At 44.1% G+C, this 25,592-nt stretch overlaps 1 protein-coding gene across 7 annotated transcripts in view; it reads left to right on the top strand.

The window, feature by feature from the left end:
- The window catches only part of COQ8A (coenzyme Q8A), a 124,543-nt gene that overhangs the window by 9,653 nt on the left and 89,298 nt on the right, over window positions 1–25,592 (top strand). For 4 of the 7 annotated variants that reach the window (XM_073338683.2, XM_073338682.2, XM_078852259.1 and 1 more), the window contains exons 2-5: window positions 15,821–16,015; window positions 19,420–19,452; window positions 20,092–20,502; window positions 21,770–21,836. In XM_073338683.2, coding sequence (XP_073194784.1) covers window positions 15,839–16,015; window positions 19,420–19,452; window positions 20,092–20,502; window positions 21,770–21,836 — 688 coding nt within the window. In that variant the 5' untranslated portion in view covers window positions 15,821–15,838. Of the gene's footprint in view, window positions 1–3,921; window positions 7,257–8,492; window positions 8,560–15,820; window positions 16,016–19,419; window positions 19,453–20,091; window positions 20,503–21,769; window positions 21,837–25,592 lie in introns of those variants that run through there. The other 3 variants (XM_073338675.2, XM_073338676.2, XM_073338678.2) reach the window with 3 other exon arrangements.

Below are 25,592 nucleotides of genomic sequence, written 5' to 3'. Positions count from 1 at the left end.
CAGTCTCGCATTAGTATCTTAATTGATGCAAGTGAATTATTTCTAGATCCCTGACCAGGGTAGAAAGAGGTTTAATCTATTCCGGGCACTTCGACCATGACTCTGTTTTTGCATGACCCCAGACAATGTCTGACCTAATCCGAATGAAGTAAATAAAACTGTCAGTCTAGAACATTCATTTTGCACTGATGTATCTGTGCCTAAAATAAAGTAGACTGCACACTCACTCAGTGTCCAAAGCCAGCATCAGACTTTTTTTTTAACCCCTATATTGTGTTTCAAGCCATGTATGGGGAAAACTGCTTGTGCAGGCTTCCTAGCCAGCCTGTACTAGTCAAAATGAGCACTAATCTTGAAATTTTGTGGAAGGAGAATGAGTTCTAGCTGTATTTGATGTTGCTTCAGTTTTAAATGTCACTGGTAAATTTGTGCAAGGATGTTAAAAATGTTCTGTAGGTTAATTAAATTGTACGTCAGGGCCATCCTGCAAATATACCATGACTCCTAAAATAGAACTCGTTGGCTCTAAAACCAGTCAGTTCTTTAAACAAACCTTGTTGGGGGTTTTAGTCTATTATATAGAATCCTGTTCTTTTTATTGACTGATTTGATTCCTTTCTTGAAGAGGAAATGGCCATCCTCCCTTAAGTGTTACTGTTTCTTGTGTTCCTTGCTCAGTTGAGATTTGGATGAGTCTGGACACAAGAAAGCCAGTTAACGAGAACTAAGGAGGGCAGGGTGTTCTGCTATGTGGGGTGTAGGGGGGAGGGTGTAGGTGTGCAGAACTTGGCTGTAGGCTGTAAATGAAACTGCCACTAGTGTAATATGGAAGGGTGGACATGGAATCAGATATACAAGGAGAAGTAGAAATAATCTTAATGTAAAGCACTCTGTAAGAGCTTGGTATTATTTATTTCCAGATTGTAGCCGGCTACACTTAATTCATGGTCACACAAGGAGTTTATTGATTAAACTACTGCTTGTGCATTGTCTCAGTTAGCGTTTTTCTCCAAAATAACTACTGCTGCTACCACTAGTGGAGTTCCAATACTGGTTGCCATTGGGGAGACTATCATAGATTAAAGAAAAGGAGTACTTGTGGCACCTTAGAGACTAACCGATTTATTTGAGCAGAAGCTTTCGTGAGCTACAGCTCACTTCAGAAGTGAGCTGTAGCTCACGAAAGCTTCTGCTCAAATAAATCGGTTAGTCTCTAAGGTGCCACAAGTACTCCTTTTCTTTTTGTGAATACAGACTAACACGGCTGTTACTCTGAAACCTATCATAGATTAGTTTCCAGCATCCCTAGTCTCTTCTTGTTTGGATTAGATAACAGTGGCTGCAATGATGGTAAATTTGGAAAAAAACTGTAATGTAGACACAGGTCTGGTCTACATTTAAAAATTACGGTGACATAGTTACTGTGCTCAGGGGTGTGAAGAATCCACACCCCGAGCTCTATAGCTGTGCAGTCCTAATATCTGGTGTAGATGGAGCTAGGTTGACAGAATGCTACTATCACTTGGAGAGGTGGAGCTTCTACAGTGACAGAAAAATCTCTTCTGTTGCTGTAGTCTCTGTCTGCACTACAGGACTACAGTAGCTTAGTTCTGTGGCCATAGCTATACTACTTTAGTGCCTGTAATGTGGACATGATCCCAGTCTGTGAAGTCTTTCACAAGCATGGAATTGAATTCCCTGCCTTATTGCCCCCATCAAACAGATATTCTTTGTCATTTGACTTTTTTTAAGGGAGACAGTTACACATAAGCAATGATTTAGGAGGTAGTGTGCTCTAAATGTATAAGACAGTAGGTAACACTTGAGTAGTCAGGTGGGAGGCTTCTTTACTAGTCACTTCTGAGCCTACAGGTTTGACAAGCACACAGTTTACATCACATTTTTACTGGGTTTAAAAATTAATTTTGGGTGCATTGCTCTTCATACTGTCAAAGTCAGATTCAGGACTCACATAATTTGTTAGACCACTCTGTTTATTAGCAAAGCACTTTGCTAATGCACCCAGATGTGAGCCCCTCTCTGAGGCTCAAGATATAACTTATTTATACAGCTAAGCCAAAGCCAATTTAACATAAGAGACAAAAGAAAGCAGAAACTGACAAATATGCATACATATCTTATTTGCATACTAATGTTTACCAGTCTCCTAGCTCAGTAGGAGCTCTAAGTTAATTAGTTTGAGGACCTATTGTCTCACACTCAATGTTTCTCTTCATGACAACTATATTTCAACAAACCCTTCAAATAGCGTTTCTTATATTGAAATTATAATTCATTAAATTCATTCTACTTTCACAATCCCTCCTTTTGGTCAAGCTACGCAGTGACCAACAATGACTGGGTTCCACATATCAATCATTCTTTATCTCTTTGTTCATAAGTGATATTTAAAATCATCAAATTAGCACTCTGGTTTGGGGCAGCTATCTGTGTAGCATGCCTGACACAATTTTGGATACAACAGAAAAGTAACTGAAAACATACAAAAATTATTAGGATTCCAAACAGGAGAGTTAGGGCTCCCTGAAACAACCAGTTTCCTATGCCAGAGAAATTGAAAAGGTTACTTAGCCACTTCCATAAAGAACTTTGTGGGGAAGATATGCGATTTGTTCTAAGTGGCTAGGACGATCTGTTACCTCATTGGTGTTGTCTGGTATATACACACAGCAGTCTTCTCCAATGAGAGCACAAGTCCCTCCTTTTGCCGCCAGCACTATGTCCAATGCCTGACGGTTTTGGAGGGCCATCTGTCGGATTGCCCCTGTTTCTTTGGCCAGGGCTCTTAAACTTTCTCTGGTTTCATTTGCCATTATTTCAACTACTGCTTGTAACCTTAGGAGCCTTTTTGCACGATGTATTACTCCCCCAGTGGTATTAAGGAACCGCCAATGGCCTCTTCCCAGGTTAAGGGGCTTATGTTATTTACATACCATTGGGCATCTAAGTCCCTTCTTTTTCGCCTGAAATTGCAGAGGTGTTCTCGAGGGAAGGTTCCTAGCACTCGGAATTGTGGGAAGAGTCACGCGGGATAACAGATTCCTGACCAATTAGCTGGTAGTGCGGTATAAGCTCTGGTCCCACACACCCAGTGAAGGCCTATTAAGGCCGGGAAGGGTTGGTTGCACCCATTTGTCATATAGGTGTTTGCAAAGGAGGAGTAGTATCCCCCAAAGGGTACAGGGTAATTCTCCTTACGAGGAGTGGTGTTATTTGCATGACATTGAAAGTTTGTATTGTTTTCACTAAGGTTACTGTAGGGGGAACATGAGATTGATTTCTCTGTTTGATCCCAGGTTGAGAAAAAATTCATATCTCCATACCCGGCCCGCCGCTTTTTAGTTTTGTTTGAATAATCCCATACACCATTGGCCACAATATGCTGAAGGCAATGGCTTTTCCCCAGATCCAGCCCTGTCCCATTACACACCCAACACCAACGACCTTTTCCCTCCACCACACTTATCCATTTAGATGCATTTATTCCCACTGCTTCCCAAGTGTCATTGTTGTTCCGTATTTTGTTAAACGGACGAGGCCCTCCAGTGAGGTCTGGGGACTTAAGTGGGATAGTCAGGACAGGAACACCAGTTTGAGAGTGGGCTGGGATGTGGCTACAGACCCAGCAATTAGAAATATTAAGGGTCTGAGCTATCCACACCTGCTGCTGGATATAAGAATTGTCATCGTGGTCTCCCCAGACCGTAAGATACCAGCAGCCGAGGAACAGGCAGAGGCACATGTTGGAGGCAAGGCTCTTCTGGTTTTGACAACCTCAACTGAGGGAACCGCAGTCACGGTTTTACACCCACCAGGCAGTAGGCGCTAGACTCGCTACTGCTTTTTTTTTTTTTTTTGTTCGTAGTCTGCTTCTGGCAACCCTTACGAGAGCGTAGATTGTAAGGTATTGCAGACTGTTCCTCTACGTCGTCTTCTGGAGTCAAAATTGACTCTGTGTTGTCCTGAGGTGGTGACTGGTTCTCTGGGGATGGTGCCGCCTTACACTGTGAAGCATGTATCCACGCTGCAATGCCAGATAGTTTAACAACCATCTGTGTAGTAAGCAGTACCTGATGAGGACCCTTCCACCAGGGCTCCAAGGCGTGCTTTCGATGATGGCGCTGTACGTAGACCCAATCACCTGGCTCGAGGTTGTGGCAAGCATCGGAGGTGGGTTCCGTGGGCCAGGCGACTCGAACCTGTGAATGGAAGTGACTTACAGCTTGCATTAGTCCCTTGCAATAGTGAAGGAGCGCGCTGTGAGTCAAGTTCAAATCTGGAACAGGAGTAATGATAGTCATAGCTCGCATAGGACGTCCCATAACAATTTCAAAGGGACTTAATTTATGCCTTTGGGATGGAGTGGATCTCATGTCCATAAGGGCTACTGGCCAGCTTAATCCTGTAGAGTCACAAATTTTAGCAAGCTTATTCTTAAGTACACCATTTCGTCTTTCAACTGCACCTGCACTCTGTGGGTGGTAGGGACAGTGCAACAGGTGTTTGATATGCAATATACGGTCCAGCTTCAATCCAACCGGAGAATAAACATACCATAACCAATATAAATTCATATTGTTGACACTTAAGCATTTGTGCAAGAACGGTGCTTGAGGCAGGCCCCGGAACCCCTGGGCCACTTTTACCGGTTTACCAATATTATGGCTTTGGCAAATGGTACAGGCTGAACAGTGGCAGGCTGCAAAAGAGCTAAAATGGGGGGACCCACCATCTTGTCTTTGTTACAGCAGAGACCATCCCCTCCTTTCCGACATGCGAAACACCGTGTAGCAGGGTGGCCAGAGATGGGTAGAGTGAAAAGGGGGCTACAAAGGTGCCATTAGACGAGCACCAAAAGGAATCAGGATGTAGAGAGCAACCCTGGGCAACCCAGGATTCTCTCTCGGTTTCTGGGGCAGAGTCTTAGAGCAGGGTGAGGTCAGTGAGGGACCAGGAGGGTAAGAGGAGAGCGGAGAACAAGGGAATCAGACATTTCGACTAGGCGTGGTGCAGCAGCCACAGCACGCAGGCAGGGGGGTAAGCCTTGGGCAACAGGGTCTAAAGTGGCAGAGAAATAAACCACTGGGTGGTTCTTTTCTCCGTGCATCTGAGTGAGAACTCCAAGTGCACACCCAGATTGTTCGTGGCAGAAAGGGGTAAAAGGCTTAGAATAGTCAGGCAGCCCTAAGGCAGGGGCAGAAGCCAAACCCTGTTTGAGGGAAACAAAGGCAGAATTGGCCTCAGGGGACCACAGCATGGGGTCAGGCACAGAGAATCGAGTGAGTTCCTGGAGAGATTTTGCAAGGGAGGCATATTGGGGAATCCATTGTCGGCAAAATCCAGCCATGCCGAAAAACTTCCGGGGGAAAGCTAAGGATAGCTTGGACGTGGGTGGGAGAAAGTGCACGGGAATCCTGGGAGAGGAGAAAGCCAAGGTATGTGACAGAAACTTGACAGAGTTGTAGTTTCGAGCGAGAAGCTTTGTGACCCTTATTTGCTAGGGCAGTAAGGAGCACTAAAGAGTCAATTTCAGAGGCAGACAATGAAGGGGAACAGAGGAGTAGATCATCTACATATTGGACTAGTATGGACCTGGATGGGAAAACAAGGTCTCGGGCTAATGCTTGGGAAAAATATGACGGGCTTTCCGTATACCCGTGGGGCAGTGTGGTCCATGTGTACTGTTGCCCCTTGTAAGAAAAGGCAAACAGGAACTGGGAGTCAGGGTGAACCGGGACAGAAAAGAAAGCAGAGCACAAATCAACAACAGTAAAATGAGTTGCATCTGGTGGGATAGAAGCCAGAATCTTTGAGAGAGGCAAGTTTTGATTCTGTCCACCTATGATTTGCCTCTTCCCACCACTGCATGAAACAATCAACCTCTCCTTTTGCCAATTTAGTTTTAGGTTGGCCGAGTTTGTCTTTTAAGATGTCTACTCGGTCTTTGTCCCAAGATCCTAACAGTGGCCACTGAATTTTGGGATTCTCCTGCGTTAGCCTTTTGCATTCCCATACACATCTTCTCCCCCCAGGTCAGCCTTTTGAAGCCATCCCCCACCCATGTCATGAGGTTTTCTGTTCATTAAAACGCAACAATGCTAGCAACAAGACAAACACCACAAAACATAGATCCATGGTATTCTGAGTTATTCTTCCGCTGGCGCCAGCTTGCTTGTAGAGTCTAAAAACAAAAGAAACAATTTCCATCCCCCTGGTGGGGACAGATTATTGCTTAATGATATCACTTTCTTTTACAAATTTCCTTGCTAATTGCAGGAAAAACAGAAGAATTACCTCCAGGCTGTACTTATTTTGTTCTGTAGTCAGGCTGTTCTGTAGTCAGGCTAGTGAATTACCCCACTCACTGGTCATTTATGAAATTCATGAGGTAGTGTACCTCAGTTTCCCCTCTTGTGCAACAGACCATGTTTGCAATAGTTTCTCTGCTGTACCAAGCTTTAAGTTTATTCTCAGGTAATAGCTGAGACACAGCTTCAGATTTTAGCACTATACGCACACACAATTCTCTTTTGCCTAACATCCCTTGCACTGTGATTACTCTTTTACACAACTGTACCCCGATTATACTTCCATCTTGTACATCTAGACACAACCAGGAGCAGCCAAGTTAAGTTCCAGTAGAAACCCCTTACATCCTTTAGTGATTTTGATTACATTACCCAATAGTCAAACAATTTTGATCAGATTCTCTCTCTCTGCTGCCTGCAGCAGTCCCTTATAGACCATTTCTGTGGGAAAAGGGCCCATTTTCCCTCAGAATAGCGGTAAAGGCTTCTGGGGACAGAAGCATAGTGGTGGTAGTAGCCACTCTACCTGACCCCCTTAGCCTAGACCATTTTTCCAGAAATTTACAGGAGTCCGGACTCTTCCTAAAATACATAAACTGAGCCGGCGTTCCTTTAGGGAACTGTCCCGACGTAGACGTCTGGTTACCCATACTTTACACACCAATCACACAAGAAGGAAATTCGGGTTCGTCAGAGTGATGCCCGGTGCAACACACAAAAGGAGCCCACAGGCTACTGCCTCAATCACCCTTGCTTTCACACCAAGGGTTTTACCCAAGGTGTGGCTGCGATTGTGCAGATTTCACTCACTCAGAACCCTTTGGTCAGCCGATCCCCGGATGGAGATGACGCCCAGACTCAAACACACCACAGGGAGGACGGATAGACACAGAGACAAGACAGTCCTCAGTCCAGGAATCTGGTCAGGTAATTATTTCTGTGTTTTGTCTGATGTCAGATCCCGGGATCCCTACCAGAACAGACTGAGAACCAACAGGTTTGATGGCATAGACTTCACTGTGGTCATGCACCCTTCCGTTCTGGCGGGAGGACCGCTCGGGCCAAATGCCCAGGTGCCGGCTTGCCACGGCCGTCCTAAGAACAGTCAGGAGTCACACAGCCCCAGAGAAGATGGTTGCCATCTCAGTGGAACCTCCATATTGTCAAAGTCAGATTCAGGACTCACATAATTTGTCAGACCACTCTGTTTATTAGCAAAGCACTTTGCTAATGCACCCAGATGTGAGCCCCTCTCTGAGGCTCAAGATAACTTATTTATACAGCTAAGCCAAAGCCAGTTTAACATAAGAGACAAAAGAAAGCAGAAACTGACAAATATACATACATATCTTGTTTGCATACTAATGTTTACCAATCTCCTAGCTCAGTAGGAGCTCTAAGTTAATTAGTTTGAGGACCCATTGTCTCACACTCCTTAATGTTTCTCTTCATGACAACTATATCTCAACAAACCCTTCAAGTAACATTTCTTTAATGAATTATAATTTCAATATAATTCATTCTACTTTCACAATACAAAAGTGGAATATCTTTCGTCTGGTCATGGATAAACCTGGAATTATGAAGTAAAATTAATGGCACCAAAGTGTCTGCCCAGCCCAGGAAAGGCATTCTTGTGCACCAAGATGCAGCATTTCAGAAAGCAGAACACTTCTTAAATATCTCCATCCAAGGGCATATAGACTTCTGATCCTATTGAAGTGTGTGTATATATACTGGGGGCTGTATTACAGCACTCTGCTGATTCAAAATACTGTTACCTTAAAATAATGAAAACCATGGAAGGAGGAATTTTACTGTCTGAATTTGACTGTGTGGGTATCTGGTAGAACCACATAGGGGTCAGAAGTTGAGCAATTGATTCTTTTTTTTTTAAACTGTAGAGGTGGCTGGTATAAATGCAAGAATCTAAGTTGTATCTGATAATGACTCTTGTTCAGTGGTTATACAGCTGGACTTTGATCCCATGCCTCACCATACACTCAGAGTGCCTTGTTATAACTGCACACTTCTTGTGTGGTACTTGCAACATTATAATGATGGTTTAAAGCAACAACTCCTCTGAAGAAAAAGTTAAAATACATTTTGGCTCCCTGCATGTTCTTAATAGCATGCCATGTTCTGCTTTATTCCTTGATTTAGCTTGCAAGGTTTCAGCTGGGTTTGAAATTCAGTGAGGAGGCAGGAGAGCAGATTACTCACTGGTGTGGTATGTAGCTTAAAAACAAAAAACCCTACCATGTTCACCTTGTTATGTCCTAGAGTGACTTGATTCCAGCCTCATCAACAGCATTCCCCCATATTAAGAGCTGTGGGACTTTTTCCAGGTATGCACTGAGCTATAAAAGGTTAACTAACCCAAACACTGTGGCTCTGACTATACTAGGAAAATAACCCATGGTTGATGTCTGTCAGCCAGCCACAGACCCTATTCTAGCCAGGCTAACAAACCATCTGCCTGCTAGCATAAAAATGGGACTTGTTTGTCAATACCTTGGATGCAAAGTGTACTAGTCTCTGCCTGCCTGTCCTGACAATGGTATAGGCAGGGTACAATGTGGTTAAAATCGTTTCTGAAAATTTGAGGCAGAAGCCACTCCTTAAGAAAGTTGTATGTTGAGAGTTTGCTAGCAGTCTTTTTAGTAGTGTAGGTGGAGTCCTAGTGGAACAGAGTCCTTGTAGAACAAAGCCTGCTTGCTGCAGTGGGTGTTCACAAAAGTTTGGCTCCTCTGCTCAATAACTGCCAAACCCTCTTCAACTCAGTGTGGCAGCTTGATGTGCTTCCTCTCCTCCCCCCTCCCCCCCCATTTTCAGTTTAACAACTTCGGTCTGTTCTCTTTCTGGGTCCCTCACTTGCTCTCATTAAAATAAATCATCTTTGTGTTTCTTTTCTTCCTAATTACCTGTTCCTTTTTTTATGATTGTTCTCTTCCATGTTTTCCTCTCCTTGCCCTGATAGTCTCATTGACTTCTGCTTTCCACATCCCTTCCAGACAATGAGTTTTATGTGCTCTCCTGAGCATTGAGCTTGAGTTTTTTTAAGAGGGGAAAAACCTGTCCTCCTGGGGAACATAATTCTGATGAAAAAAAATGTTAATGTTCTTTGCTTATAACTTCTGCCTGATAGTGGTAGGTGCTTCATTTCGTACCTTATCTAAGCTTTAAAGGGTCATTCATTGCTACAGAGCTGTTTTCCTTTGCCCCGCTGCACTTACTTTGATACTGACCAACATGTGGCAAGCAAGGGATGGGGAATTTAATGGGAGGAAGTTTACAGTAACAGTTGTATCAAAATGCATGATGGTGTTGTCTGTTTGAGACCCACTTCTGTCAGCCTTCATTCTTTGGTGGCCTCCTTAGTACTGATGTTAACAAAAGCATACCAGGAATACTCTGTATTCCCTGTATACAGTTAAGCAAGCAAACTTATTTCCAATTTAGCCATGTGTGAAAAGCCCTTTTCCTTCATATGCTCTACTTCTTGATGTTTGTAATTGGATTTAATATAGGAGATTTGGAGCCCTCTTTCAAATCTTGCTTCATAGCGGACTCTGGGACTATTTAGTGTGGTGGCTTCTGATCTGATACCCTAAAAACATTGCACAGGAAAATGTAACAATGATTATTTTAAACACTTTTGTTTGTTGTTTTTTGTTTTTGTTCCTCCCCACCGCTTTACAAAGGTGAGCTCACCATGTCTGTTTAGCTGAATGAAGGAGTACCAGATTTTATGCCTTGCTTCCAGTAAATTGTCCTTTTGCAGCTCAGGACAGGGGCAATCACTGAGGCCTTTGAATTTTCAAATGGCAGACAGTGCACATAGGGGTGGAAAGGTTAAATTTATTGTAGGCATAAGTGGATGTAATCCCACAGAAATCAGTTGTGGTTTGTCAGCAGCAAATTTGGCCCAGTATCTGTTTTCCAGCTAAAACTAAGAAAGGGGAACTGGTCATATTTGCTCATTGATATATTTAGCTGTGGAGGATGAGAGTACATTGAGCAATATGATTTCCATTTGTGACTTTAACTTCTCTATTAATTTGAAAATTAATAAGTCTTCCAAAATAAAGGGTCTTATCAGCCACATCGTTTTATGGTATTGTAACAGAACCATTTCATGCACTCTTCTTCCTCTCAAATATGAGATTAAACCCTAACTGTTTCATAATGGTGAATTTGTATACTTAGCATTATTGTCCAAATTGAAATACTATAGTGGCTACTTCCCCCCCTAAGTCTGATTTGCAGGGATAATGCTGCAGATACTTTAAGTTAAGACCTAGCAAAAACTTCCGGTGGTTAAGGATGAAAAAACCCTTCTGTTGGTAAACCTCTTTCCTTACCTAACAAGACAGTTTTTAAGTTTAAAAATACATAAAGCTTTGTTGCATTAATATTAAGAGGCTGACTTTAAACTCTTCAAAGCAGAGAGATTCAGAAGTCAAGGTTTTATTTGGTCTCTTTTTTTAACCATTCTGAAGCCTATAGACACATCATACAAAGTGACCCCTCCAAAAAATGGCATGCATAGCCTTAATTCTAATTCTCAGATATTGGTTTAATTGTGATACAAGTACAGAGTCAGCACCTATGCTTCTGGCTGTGTGACTTATGCTGTAGTTAGAGCATGGCCCACATAATTTATAATATTTCTTTATTACTTTGGACTAGAGATAGCTACCCTTTGTCTTGGGCATTGATTATTCTGCTGTGTTAAACAAATACTCCTGTAACTTGAGTTACAGGAACAGTTAGGTTTCCCTGGAATTCAGCTCTCTTAGTGTAACGAATCACATGCCACTTCTATGTGATTGATAAATGGAGCTTGCTTACAAGAAAGTTCTTTGCATTTGCTCAGAAAATATCTGGATTCAGTCATTCATGTCTTGCAATAGGGCGTAATACCATATGTACTGTTGTCTGAGTTTATAGCACTTGAATGTATTAGCCGTTTATAATCATTGTTCATATATATGTGTTGACAGAACACACTCTAAAAATGAAAATGTGCCTTTGCAGTTATCAAGGAAACAGTTTAAATACACAGTGACTCTCGCAGTGCCCAGTGGAGTCTACAGCCAGAAGTGTTAAGGACATTGTCTGGAGGCCAATATAGAGAATTCTCCTCCAACTGGGGATCGAGCCTTAGAAGGCATCCTGTGCCCAAGTGAATGTTCTCTATCAGAGTGGGTCTGTGAGCCAGCACTGGATAGGAGACATTTCAGAGTCCTGAAAACTTGAGGAGGACCATGTGTACAGGGAAGTTGCTGGAGACGAAAGTGCAATAAACTAAAAACGCTGTTTTGCCTGTAGCTGCGAACCTGCTCAGCACAACACACAGAGAGTAGTGAGTGTCCTGTTTACGTTGCACTCATGGCTCTTCCAATATGAGGAACAATTATGCTCAGAAGAAATCACTTTTGGTTTATTTATTTGTATTACTGTAGTGCCTAGGAGCCCTAGTCATAGGGCAGGACCCTGTTGTGATAGGTGCTATAGGAAAGAGTTGCACTAATTGGGTTTATTATTCTAAACTAACACATCTCTAGCAGTCACCCAGCAAATCACTTTAATATGCTGAAATTACACTATCTGTTTGTTACAAACATAAGGCAGTCTGCCTTTCAAATGGACACATGGTCCAGCATTCATTTGCTAATACTCTAGGAGGATTTTGAAATCAATGTCTTTTACATTCAGAATGCCCTAAGATGTATATCACAATTAGCTGAGCCTGAAAAATCCACTAGCTCAGGGTGATCCATCCCATAAAAACACCCATACTGAGTCTGACCAAAGGTCCATCTAGCCCAGTATCCTGTCTTCTGACAGTGGGCAATGCCAGGTGCCCCAGAGGGAATGAACAGAACAGGTTAGTCTTGGCCTTCACAACATCCTCTGGCAAGGAGTTCCACAGCTTGACTGTGTTGTATGAAAAAAGACTTCCTTTTGTTTGTTTTAAACCTGCAGCCTATTAATTTCATTTGGAGACTCCCTAATTCTTGTGTTATGAGAAGGAGTAAATAACATTTCCTTATTTACTTTCTTCACACCTGTCATGATTTTAAAGACCTCTATCATATCCCCCCATAGTCATCTGTTTTCCAAGCTGAAAAGTCTTATTAATCTCTCCTCATACAGAAGCCTTTCCATACCCCTAATCATTTTTGTTGCCCTTTTCTGAACCTTTTCCAATTCCAATACATCTTTTTTGAGACGTGGCGACCATATCTGCATCCAGTATTCAAGATGTAGGAGTGCTTTGGACTTATATAGAGGCAATATGATATTTTCTGTCTTATCTATCCCTTTCTTAATGATTCACAACCTTCTGTTTGCTTTTTTGACTGCTGCTGCACATTGAGTGGATGTTTTCAGAGAACTATCCACAAGGACTCCAAGATCTTTCTTGAGTGGTAACAGCTAATTTAAACCCCATAATTTTATATGTATAGTTGGGATTATGTTTTCCAATGTGCATGACTTTGCATTTATCAACACTAAATTTCATCTTCCATTTTGTTGTCCAGTCACCTAGTTTTGTGAGATCCTTTTGTAGCTCTTTGCAGTCTGTTTGGGACTTAACTATCTATCATCTGCAGATTTTGCTACCGCATTGTTTACCCCTTTTTCCAGATCCAGTTATGAATATGTTGAATAGGACTGGTCCCAGTACAGGCCCCTGGGGAAAACCACTATTTACCGCTGTCCATTCTGAAAACTGTCCATTTATTCCTACACTTTGTTTCCTATCATTTAGCAATTACCAATCCATGAGAGGACCTTCCCTTTTATCCCATGAGAGTTTACTTTGCTTAAGAGCCTTTGGTGAGGGACTTGTTAAAGGCTTCTGAACATCTAAGTACACTGTATCCACTGGATTCCCCTTGTTCACATGCTTGTTGACCCCCTCAAAGAATTTTATTAGATTAATGAGGCGTGATTTCCCTTTACTAAAAACATGTTGACTCTTCCCCAACAAATTATGTTCATGTATGTGTCTGACAGTTTTGTTCTTTACTATAGGTTCAACCAGTTTGCCTGGTACTGAAGTCCGACTTACTGGCCTGTAATTGCCGGGATCACCTCTGGAGCCCTTTTTAAAAATTGGTGTCACATTAGCTATTCTCCAGTCATTTGATACGGAAGCTGATTTAAGTGATAGGTTACAAATTACAGTTAGTAGTTCTACATATTCACATTTGAGTTCCTTTAGAACTCTTGGGTGAATACCATCTGGTCCTATTACTGTTTAGTTTGTCATTTTGTTCCAAAACCACCTCTAATGACACCTCAATCTGGGACAGTTCCTCAGATTTGTCAGCTAAAAAGAAGTGAGTGGAAATGTTGTCCATGTGAGCATGGTTGAAGGGCCTGCTGGCCCCTACTGAGGAAGGGGGAGGAAAATGGCAGAATGGTTAAGTGCCAATAGTTTTTTTTCAGAAAGCAGGAAAGAGGCAGCAGTGCTGCTCCTAGCCTGGGTGGGGAGAGAAAGGAAACAGAGCACTACAACCATACTTCTCATTTTAGAAAAGGGATCAGCGGAATGGCCCACATGGAAAGTTGGAGTTGGGAGGCTGGGTGGTACTTTCATGTCCAGGAGGTGGTGCAGCAACAAAGCTCTGAAAAGAGGTAGGGACTCCTAGAACTCACTTGTTGCGGATGGTTGGAGGGGGACAGCTGAGAACAAGTCTATCGTTGTGTGTCTGTGAGAGCCGAGAATTGACCCACTGGGGTGCAGGTGTTGCAACGGGGGCTAGCAATACTATTTTTGGAGGGACAGAATTAGCTGACTAGAGTACTGTGTTAGGGTTTACCTATTGGTGGGGGAGTGAAGATGTGGCCATGTAAATTAATTGGGTGAGGTGTGTGTGCAGGTGAGAAAGCATGGCAGTTACAGGTACTCTTCAGTCAGACTAGCTTAGTCCTTGGGGAGGTAGATATTAAGGAAATATTTCAAACCTTGATAATCAGGTGTCAAACACATACACTGATGCTTATTTCAGAGTAGCAGCTGTGTTAGTCTCGAAGGTGCCACGAGTACTCCTTTTCGTTTTACTGATGCTTGTGTGTGCATAGAGTAGGAAGGGAAGTGGGACTATATGCCTAAGGTTATTGGCTTTACCTAACTCTGCCTTCCCTAGAACAGTTCTGTATTAATCTGAAGGTATGCAAGTTCTGAAATAGTGTCCTTTGTGTACATTTGTAGGAACAAGGCTTCTTTCTGGCTGGCTTTCAGGTTGGCCAATTAGCTATTGGATCTCTAAGCAGAGATCCCTAAGCAGAGCAGTTGCCCAAAGGGGGTGGAGGGCAATTTACTCCTGAGGGAATTACGTGCCAAAAATTAAAAATTATGTGCACAATATTTTAAAATTCTGCAAATTTTATTTGTCAATAAATGTGGCTCCAGCATAACAGTGGGGAGCACAGGCCACTGGCTGCATTGAGGTAGGAGATCACCCTGAAGCCCCCACCTCCTCCAGTACAGAGACTTGGCAGTGAGGCTGCACCTGACACAGTGCAAGGGCTGGGCCTGCCCCTCTGCTCCAGGTATACCAAGCGGGCAGGCTCAGCCCAGCAGGATCCATGTGTGGAGGGGCTCAGTTTGGGGGGATCCAGGTGTGGGGTGAGAGGTTTCTGGGTGCGGGCAGCTCAGTGGGAGATCTGCATGCAAAGGGGATGTGCAGGTGCATGGGGTCTCTGCAGAGGTTCCAGGTGAAGGTGGTTGGGGCTCAGCGGGGGGTGTGTGTGTGTGTCTGGGTGCTGGGGGAATGGGGCTTGATGGGGTGTGGGTCTGGATGTGGGGCTTGTCAGAGGGGTCCAGGTGTAGAGAGATGGGGCTTGTCAGGGTGAGGGTTTGATGGGCCTGCTTACTGGGGAGCCCCAGCTGCTGCTGAGGGGACACCACATGCTGGGGCTCCTGCTTCCCCCCCATGATTCCCCTATATCCTCTTCTTCTCCATCCTCCCCCCTCACTCCCACATTTCCCTCCCCCTGCCTTATTCCACTCACTTCCTTCACCACTGCCTCTTCCCCTCACCCCCCCTTACCCAACCCCACCGCAGGCACTCACTGTTGCACAGAAAACAGGAAGGCTCCCAGCACACAGAAGGGTAGCACAACTGGCGCTAGGAACCAGGAGGCGGCGTCCAGCTGCAGTGTCAGTGGAGCCCAGATGCAGCCTCCTTCAGCTGGGAAGCTCTGTGCTTGCAGAAATGGGGGGTGGCACATAACTGCGTGTGCCCCCCATGCCTTTTCATCAACCCTCCCCCCCCTCAGCTTACTTGCCATTTTCTGCAGGGAAGCACAGGAATTCTGCAGAGGGTGGGAGGGGTGTTTTCTGCGGGTGCAGAGTCCCCCCAGGAATATCAACTGGAACATGACGTTGACTCTCATGAGCAGTTTGATAAGTAGTTGAAGATTTTCTCTTACTGTTGCTATATTCCATGATTCTCTGTTGTGTTTTTCAGCGCTGAAAGGGGTCAGTCATGGCAGGTGATGCCATCATGCTGATCAGAGGCTTGGCTAAGCTCGGTAAGGCCATTATAGAAACCCAGGTAGGACAGCTGCGGCAAGCAGTTGTTGGTGGCGATGCAGTTATCGTTGCAAGGACCTTTCAGACCACTGTTGAAGAGCAATTCAGTGCTGCCATGGGAAAGATGCAGGTAAGGAAGACTTTGTGTGTGTGCGTGCATGTGCCATTTCCCAGGAGTAAGGCATCTTTCTCCCATAGGTTGTATGTTACTTGTCTGTGAAAGGGGTCATCTGTGTCTAAGAGGTAATGGGTGGCTCTCTGCACATAGTGCTCTTGAGGGCATTCTGCACCAAAAGAAAAAATTCTGCTCACAATATTTTAAAATTTTGCAAATTTTATTTGTCAAATAAATGTGGAGGCTCCAGCATGGTATTAGGGAGCACAGGCCACTGTGCAGCTCCCCCCTGAGACACAGACTCAGTGGTGAGGCTGCACCAAACCCTGACACAGTACAAGGATTGGGCCTACCCCAGAGCCCTGCCCCTCTGTGTGGGCAGGCAGGCTCAGCAAAGCAGGATCCAAGTGTGGACTAGCTTAGTGTGGGGGGGATCTAGGTGTGGGTTGAGGGATCTGTGTGGGGCAGTCTGGGTGCAGGCAGCTCAGTGGGAGATTTGGGGGGTGTGTGGGGGAATCTTGGATGCACAGGTGCTTGTTGCGGGGTGGGGTTCTGGGTGCAATGGTAATGGGATTCTGCAGGGGAGTCCAGGTGAAGGTGGTTGGGGCTCAGCAGGAAGGTCTGGGTGGGGTGGGAGGGATAAAGCTTGGCACGGCGGTCTGTGTGTGGAGGGCTCAGTGATGGGGTTCAGATGCTTGGGGAGTGGGCCTCAGTGGGATGGGGATCCAAATGCAGCTGGTTGGGGCTTGGTGGGGCTTGGGTACGGGAGGCTTGTCAGAGTGGTCTAGGTGCAGGAAGAGTGGGTCTTATGGGTTGATTTGATTTTGGGGGGAGGGTGAGGCTCAGCAGGAGGGTCTGGATGTACATGGGGTTGGGCAGTTGCAGGAGTAGCTCCCTGTACAGGGATCCCTCCCCCTGCAGCCAGGGGAGAAATCTGTAGGTGGGTTTGATTCTGCCCCGGATGCTGTGCAGGGGATGAGGAAGTCCCATCCTCCCTAGCCCAGCCACGACTAGCAGCTGAGCCCAGTGCATGGAGGAGCCACCAGCTGGTCTTCCCTTGTCCCGACTCCTGCCCCACAGTGATTTACCTCTCTGATGGCTGCCCTGGTCACCCAAAACATACTGCCGTAGAGGGTTGCATGACCGCTTCTGTGATTTTTCCCTTTGCTTCCCCGTCAGTCATTTTTCTGCCGGGAAGCAAAGAAAGGGGACATAAATTCTGCACAGAATTCCCCTAGGAGTAACATAGGGTCCTCCCAGCTACTGCAGGATGCTGAGACATAGACAAGGTCTGCTGGTATTCTGAGGCATGGATTGTTAACGCTACACCATGAAAATTCAGGTGATAGCTTGTAGAATATTGAAAAAAATTATCTTAAATCAATATTGTCAAAACTGATTTTACAGTTTGGGTGGGGGATCTTTTTTCTTTTTAAAACCCTCATTCTTCAGTATTCTTGAAATACAGCATCTTTGAGTGACTCGCCCACAACCAGACCAGAGTCTTGGGTTACCTGTCTTTCAGTTGGGTGAATGGAATGGGCAGACATCTTCCTGTTTCTGTGCACAGGTGAAGGGATTGACATATGGATGAGTTATGCACTGTGAAGTCCTTTGAGAGCAATGCAAGGTACTGAGATTCAAGCACAAAAAGTCAGCATGGTGTGTTCCAAGTGCGAAGGCATACCTGGGAGGCCTACTGTTCATGGCTGCTTTTTTGTTTTTTCCCAGGAGAGAGTTGTGAGGTGAGGCTGAGGATTTAAGGTTTAGAGGACTCTTGAGACTGTGGTAGGAAAACACAAAGCAAATGGGAGATCATGTTCTCCATGAAGATAAATATCCAGTAGGAATTTTTTGTTCCGTCAGATAACTTATTTGTATTGTGGTAATGCCTGGGAATTCCGATTATGGACTGAAAGCTTTCTTGTCAAGAGTTAAGGTCTGGCTAAGATTGGAAAGGGAAAAGCTCAGCAACTTAGATATTTACAAACTTTGGTTGCCAATGGTTACCCCTCTCATTTGGCTGTGAGAATGGACTTGTATAAGGTGAATTTTCTTTCTACCTTTAGCACTTAGCCAGTTCTTGTTTCCTCTGTGGAATTCTGCTGCTTTGCAACTTGTCTGCCATACCCCATGGCAGGTAGTATTTTCTGAAGAACTCAGGGCCAGATCTTTAAGTGTTCAGTGCCCACAATTGGGCTGGAATTTCAAAGGTGCCATTTTCCCATATGGGAGCCTAAATAAAGGCCAGATTTTCAAAAGTGTTCAGGAGCTCTTATTGTGATCCTTATGGCCAGACTTACATAAGTGCTCCAGGGTGCTGACATCTCTTGAAAATCTGGTGCTTAGTGCCCTGGGAGGACATGAGTCTTTAAATCAAAACTTGCATGTCTTTCTAAAATGTGTGTTATAGCTGAAACACAAGTTATGGGCTTGATGCTGTAATTACTGGATGAGATTCTATGGCCTGCATTACACAGGACACCTGAGTACATGATCATTCATAATAATGGTCCCTTTTGGCCTTAAAATCCATGAATCTGTCATTTTTGGTTGAAGTTGGCCATGATTTTGGTGACCTGCAGAGGCCCCTAAGTGTATCTGGTTGTTGGTGCTTGTGGCAATAACTTTTTGGCAGCCATTACCTTAATCTTAGTTTTCCTTTTGTCATCCCAGGTTTGCAATATTTATTTTAAAACTTTTCTTCAATCTCTCTGGACCCAGGGCCTAATAGGGTAGTACTTTGTGTTCTGATCAGCTTTGGCAGGAGAGAATTAGGGAGAGCTCTGCTCAAACCATGGCAAATTTCTATAGCATTTCTTTATGCACCTCTCTGCAAAAGTGGAAGATCGTATTTATAGACTTGAAATACAGCTCGCTGTCTGAATCATTGTATTAGTAGCTGCAGCCAAAACAAGAATATAAGAATGGGTCGGCAGTCTGGGGCTTGTCTGAAGAAGAGAATGTATATTACTAGATGGAAAAAAGAACCTTCTGCAGTAAATGAAACTCTCTCCATTCCTTGCAGCCCTTGCCAAATACTGACTATTTAAGACTTAAGTACGAAGAGAAGAAATTTGCTCACTTCACACCCTGGTGGGAGGTGGGTTGCTGCTGCTGCACTGATTAAACCTGCAGAGATATTCCTCCCCCTCCCCCGTCAATGTTGGTGCTGGAAATTGCATGAGACCTGCCTGCATAACAGGAAGGGCTATGTCCTGCATTTCTTCCTCAGATAATTAGCATTTGGGTAAGAGCCTAGAATATGCTGCTGTCTGCCTGACTGTATAATGATTAAAACATTGATTTGGTTGCAGTTCTCAGCAGCACCAACAGGGTCTATTGGCAGGTAACTGGAGTCCCAAGGGCACTAGACAGTTCATTAACTCTCTGTTTCTTGCTTTGATGCTGCCAATCAGTTTGCGGTATTCGCAGATACCTGGAATAGCAAGGTAGGTATCACAAGGCAGGACCCAAGTGTGTTGGCAGAACTAGGTTGGAAAAGTTTGCCTGGCAACACCTCACATTGAGCTTAGCTGTGAGGTCACACCCTTGCTTTAAGCACAAAGTAATCATGCTCTCAATGAAATGTACAAATACTATAATAACTTGCTGGCTGGTTAAAGAAATACTATTTTCTGTTGTTCGTGGAATCAGCCACTTGGGGCTAAGCTAAATTGCTCTATGATTAGACATTCAATTAGCACTTCTGAAAGAGTTTAAGGTGTAAAAATACCTAAACTATGAATAATGGGGAAGAGTGCAAGAAGGATAAAAACTGAAGTCTTGAGTGATGTGTGAGGGAGTACCAGGGGAGGGATGATAGCAGATCATTTCTGTCATCAGGTCTATAGAACCCATCGCTGTAGTAGCTAAGTACTGTGTTCAGTATAAATGGTCTCCAGAATTCTTGTACCTTCCCAAGTACCCAGACTGTGTGTATGATGTGGGATTGACTGGATATACCTAGGAGTACCTCCCCTTGAAATCAGTACAACCTAGTTACACTCACAGGTGAGAGGATCTTTGTTTGGTGTCCTGCGGGTTTTTTTAAATTTCTGGTTTCTGACGTATTCCTATGTTACTTGCAGGATCTGGGTAAACAGCAAGAAAACTTAACTGATCTCGGTGAGGATTTTGGGAGTGATTACAATTTCTCGGGGCCAGAGTCGTCAAATGCTACAAAGGACTTCTCATTTCCACGCCAGCCCCACAAAGGTAGTGGTACAGAGGGTCCAGCTTACAGCTACGCCACAAATGAACCTTTTAGAAATTTCAGCGAGATTGGAGATGCAAGCCCAGGGCAGATTCCCTTCTCTGCCAAAGTGAATGCAAAGCTATTTGGAGGCTTTAGGGACCCTGGAAATCCTTTTGCTGCTACTTTTGGGCAAAACAGGGCTTTTCACCAGGACCATTCCTCTGTCAGTGGGCTAACAGCTGAAGATATTGATAAAGCCAGGCAGGCCAAAACTGATCCAGAACAGAAACCTCACAAGCAAATGGTATGTGTTTTTATTAATGATTTCCAGTCCTCTGCTTTAGCCACACAATCGTCCTTTCTCACCCTCTCCTACTGCTTCTCCTCCTTTGAATTTGGCTTATTGCTACGTGGGTGGGAAGGGGGATGGTATCTGTTTTGTTTTTAATTTCAGTCTATGCAATGTTGTTCTGTCACACACACACACACTCCCCCCCTTCCCCCATTCATCTTCTGTCAGAGGATGGTTAAAATGTGTATGTGAAATTAGAATTGTTCTCTACTAACAGCTGCTCACCTGTCACATGTGTGCCACTGAATGCTTAGGATAGTTAAGGGTCTATATTTACTCTTAGTTTGCAGACTGAGACATGGAGCAGGTGCAGACAGCTGTAGGCTTTGGCAGTGCAAGGAATGTCCTTTGAAAGAATCCATCCTGGTCTGGAAGGGACTGTACTGGCTAGATGGCAATCTCAGTAGAGGTGTGAAAGATTGAGTGGGCAGTATATGCTGAAAACCTCTGAACTGAGAGTGTGATCCCTCCAGGTCAGGCTTGCCCATAGGATAGCATATGGGAAGCTTGCACTTCTACCCCAGAGTATAAACCTACCTAGGAGTGGCATAATCTTGCAAATGCTTACCGGGTCACCATGCTGTCATGTGAAAGAGGGAGGAGAGAATATAGTGGAATGAGAGAGCACACAGCAAAGAGATTTGCCATCATTGGTGTGGCTCTCTCCTTCTCCAAACCCACTTCAGATGTTTCCAGGGTTTGCAGTTCATTTAACCCCCTGGGCTGCTTTTAGTAAACCCGCTTGCGCTTGTACTACACTTGTAACTAGAGGAGTAGTCTATAGTGCTGTGAACATGGTAACTTTCAGGAGCACTAATTTCACTAATGCAAGGTGTGTTGGTTTTATGGACCCTACTATATCACGTAGGTCAAAGGGCTGCCTTGTTAGCTATAGACATGGGCTACTTAGACATGAACACAAACCCTTTTATCCCTCTTGCTTCCCTCTCCGTGGCTCCCCCAGTATTTGTCACTGGAGATGTTTAATGTTTGCTTCAGTTTGCATGATACATTGTGTTCACTTGGAAAAACATGAGCTTCTAGAGGCTATAGGGACCAGTGCCCTAGAAATACCTAGAGTGGAATTTGTGGGATGCTGATTTCTAGCATGGTGAAGGTTTTCAGGCATCAAATAAGTTATGTTCTTATTTTCTTTGGTAGCATCAACCTCTCCTAGCTGAGTTTCACTGTGGATTTTTTTTTTCTCCCAATCATGCAGCTCAGTGAACGGGCCCGAGAGCGGAAGGTGCCAGTCACACGGCTTGGGAGACTCGCTAACTTTGGAGGTGAGGGGTGTGTGTGTGTGTGAGAGAGAATGGAGGTGAGGGCCTGGCACTTGTGCATGTATTTTTTATATTAGTCAATGGCCATAAGGGTGCTGACGGTGAGGCATCAGGGAAGAGCTGAGTGCTGCAGTAATGAACACTAACCACTTCTGTTCTAGTTAAGGACTCATTTGGGTGTGCCTTACTACAAATGGGTGGTTTGGATCAACGCTAAGCTCATGCTGCTTTATTATGGTTACAGATCTCCTCCACTGATCTGAGTGGAGTTGGAGCAGGGATGAATCTGACCCACGTGCAGTGGGATGCGTTGCAGAGGCCAAACCCCCAAAGTTGTTATGTGCATGTTCTCAGACCTGGCTCTGTCACTTTGTTCTCTCCTGTATTCTCTGGCTACCATGCAGCAGTCTGCCTCTAGTGGAAACACATGCTAGTCTTAGAAGTTCTGTGTGGAGGATTTGGTAGGGTGCTGCTACTCTTCTTGGTAATACTCTGTTGCTTCACCTTTCTGTTTTTTGTTTAGTTACCTGTTAGCCAATAAAAATGCCTCTGCTCCTGCAGACTTGCATCCATTTTTTTTTTTTGAGGGAGAATCCTTCCTCTGGTTACTTCAACAATATGAAGTACTCTACAGTAGCGTGCCTTAGTTTGAACTGATCCATACTGTTCACTTGACTGGTGGCCAGATGTTATGAAATGTATTATTCTGGTGGAGGGTGGGGAATTTATCTGCAGAACAGACATGGACAATGTATTTATCTCATTAGTAAAGAACTTTCTAATTGGAAGATATGAAGGGCCTGATCCTACAAGCTTTCTTTGTGAAGAATTCTCACTGAAATCAGTGGGATTTCTGTGCATGAATTGCTTGCAGGATTGGGCTCATACTGAAAGAATTGATGCTTTTTAAGATAGACCTCTTTATAGAAGAAATAGCTGGCACTTGCATAACACATTGCAGCTGAGGATTTCAAAGGGCATAACAAATGTTCATAAAACTACACAGTATCTCTGTGAGATAAGGGAAGTATTACACCCAGATTATAAATGGGAAAACGCTCATGGAAGTGCATGACTCCCAGTCCCCTATTCTATAATCATTAAACTTGGAGCCTTTTTTTCCTTTTGCTTAGATGTGATCATATTGTTTACAGGTAAATGCAGCATAATTACATTGTGAGTTTTCTCTCAAGTAGTGATTTTTAGAGCCTGTCCTCACATCTATCAGGACTTCACAAAATCTGCTTGAAACGCACAATCTAGACATCCCCAAATGTTTAATACCGTGAGGTGGTCTGCCCAATACTTTTCAGACCTGCCAGTGCACAGGAGCAGTTCCTTAGCCTACTTATATTGGAGAGTGTGCGTAATATGCTTGCTGGAAAGAGCTGGAAAGGAACAGTTCCTTGCAGTGTAGCTTTGCTTAGGATAAGCAACACTTAAATTGCAGAATGCGGGGAGAAGACTCCTACCACCTTCAGAGAATCTGAACTCTGCATTTCAGTGCAGGGTTTCTTACCCACCTCATTCTGCTCTGCCGCATAAAGAGGACAATGCATCACGATCCACTTCTTGGAATAACAGCATCTCTTTAAAAACAATTTTTTTTTTTGAAGCTCTGAGAGCATACAAGCCTCCTCAGATTTGAAGCACGGACATGGGTGCTTCTTGCACCCTAACCCATGTTTTGAGGAAAGCATGTTGCATTACTGCTGTCTGTTCATTTTCCATGTAATCAGATTTATCTTAGCTGCCTGCTGACAGCTGCTTGATGTGAAATGGCAACTGTCCATGCTGTCTGTCTCTGGACTTTCAGTACTGTAGGCATACAGCTCTAGTTCTTTGCATCCAAGACTGTGTGTCGTGAGGAATGGCTGACTCCTGCTTCAAGCTGGAAAGTTACCCTGAGAGGGTGGGGAGGAGAGAAGTGAAACTTCTTTAATAATAACAATAATAAAAAAAAAGAGTGGGGGTGGGGAATACATTGTTTACAGCCAGGGCCATTTGGAAAACATTCTTCTCCATACATCACTCTCCTTTCTGAGGTGCTTGAAATTGAGGTCAAGAACAGCTGGGCTGTTGCTTTCAGCCTGTTCTTGGTTCCTGGTTTGCTTTTTTTGGATCTTGGTGAAGGAACAGAGGGGGTTTTGTTCAGTTTCCCCAGGTTCATGCCTTCTTCCTTGATAGTGTCAGGAACTGATGAGCCTTTTCTGCAACAGTAGGGAGAAGTATGATCTTGTCTGTGATCTTGTTAGCCTCTAATAGGTGTCAAGCCTCAGGTGGGTTGATTCAGTACCAAAGCCTCTCCTTTTGGTGGCTGGGTGGGATGGCTAATGTTTGAAAGGGTCTTTCTCCTCTGAAGTAGTGAAGCAGAATCAGGGGAATGATGGATCATCTGGAGTAAGAGGGAAAGCTCTTTAATTAAAGGACCTGGGTATTGGCTGGCTTGAGAGATATAACTGTAACTTCAGAATACTTCAGGCAAGTGTGAGGTCTGTTATGTGTGGAGACGTGGCTCCGTTTACAGTTAAAAGCAGCTTCTGTACATTATTTACTCTAAGTTTAGAACTGTTTTTGGCCTGCACATGTACTTAATAATAACAGTATACTGTAAATCCATGTCTGGTAACTCCAGACAATGGTTTTACTTGGCTTGCTTTAATCTGATGAGGTGAGTGCCCTCTTCTAATTAAAACTTAATACTACATTTTAAAACTCTGGTGCAGTGTACACCGCACCATGTGAGATTCCTTGAGCTGCTCCGCAGCAGTAATCACAGTAACTTCAAAGCTCAGGGTCTGGTTATTGGAGGTGCTGAATGCTTACAGTTTCCATTGAAACTGTTGTGAGCTGAAGAATCTCTTCACTTTGAAATTGTCCCTCAGTTGCTTAAGAGAATTGGTACAGCATGTGGCTCTGGGTATGGGAGCTGTGGCAGGAGTAAATAACAAATAGAGAGCTTATTAACTGGCTAGAGCCAGGCATGTTTCTCAGATCTGTGTATGCTCCTATTTAATATCTGTGCAGTAACACAGGTCTTAAGTAAGGGGCAGCTGCCAGTAAGACAGCAAAACAGTCACTGCTGATCCAGGGTAAAATCAGTAGGGAAAACTGTTCACCTACTAATGTCTGTTACGAATATAGGCTTTTAAAAAAAAGATGTAGGTAAAGACTTGTTAGTTGTCCTGATTAGTTTTCTTCAAGAAGTTTTCTTCAAGAAGACATGACCAGCTTAGGGCATAATCCGCTGTTCACTTTTGCCTTGCTTGTAAATGCCACGTCAGCTCCAAACTGTAGATGGCCTCCTGCAGGAATTGTAGTATTCACAGAGCAGAATCAGGCAGAAGTGGCAAGCCAGGTCAGCCTGTCTGCTGTTCAGAGAATTAAGTGTGACTCACTAAACCAGGGGTACTCAATAGGCAGACAGCAGGCCAAATCTGGACTGCCAGAAGCTTTTGATTGGACTGTGGAGTCTTTTTATTTACTTATGATCATTGTTGTTTTCATATTATTTTCTCTGGAGTCTGGACCTTGACTATATCTTGACCAAGAAATTTGGACCTTGACAAAAAATAATTGTTGACCCCTTCACTAAACCATCACCAATAGCTGAGGTCATCAAAGGAGGCCCACAGTAGCTGCTCCCATCTCCTTGCACATGCCCCTGTCTCTCTGGAGATTCTGAATGGCTATTACTAGCCTTTGAGGAGAGGGCAGCAAAGGTCTTACATGGCGTTCATCACTAGTACTGGATACCCC

Source organism: Lepidochelys kempii, chromosome 3 (assembly GCF_965140285.1).
Source record: "Lepidochelys kempii isolate rLepKem1 chromosome 3, rLepKem1.hap1, whole genome shotgun sequence".
Classification (NCBI taxonomy): Eukaryota; Metazoa; Chordata; order Testudines; family Cheloniidae; genus Lepidochelys; species Lepidochelys kempii.
The sequence above is the reverse complement of the archived record's forward strand: the minus strand, read 5'-3'. Positions and strand labels throughout refer to the sequence as shown.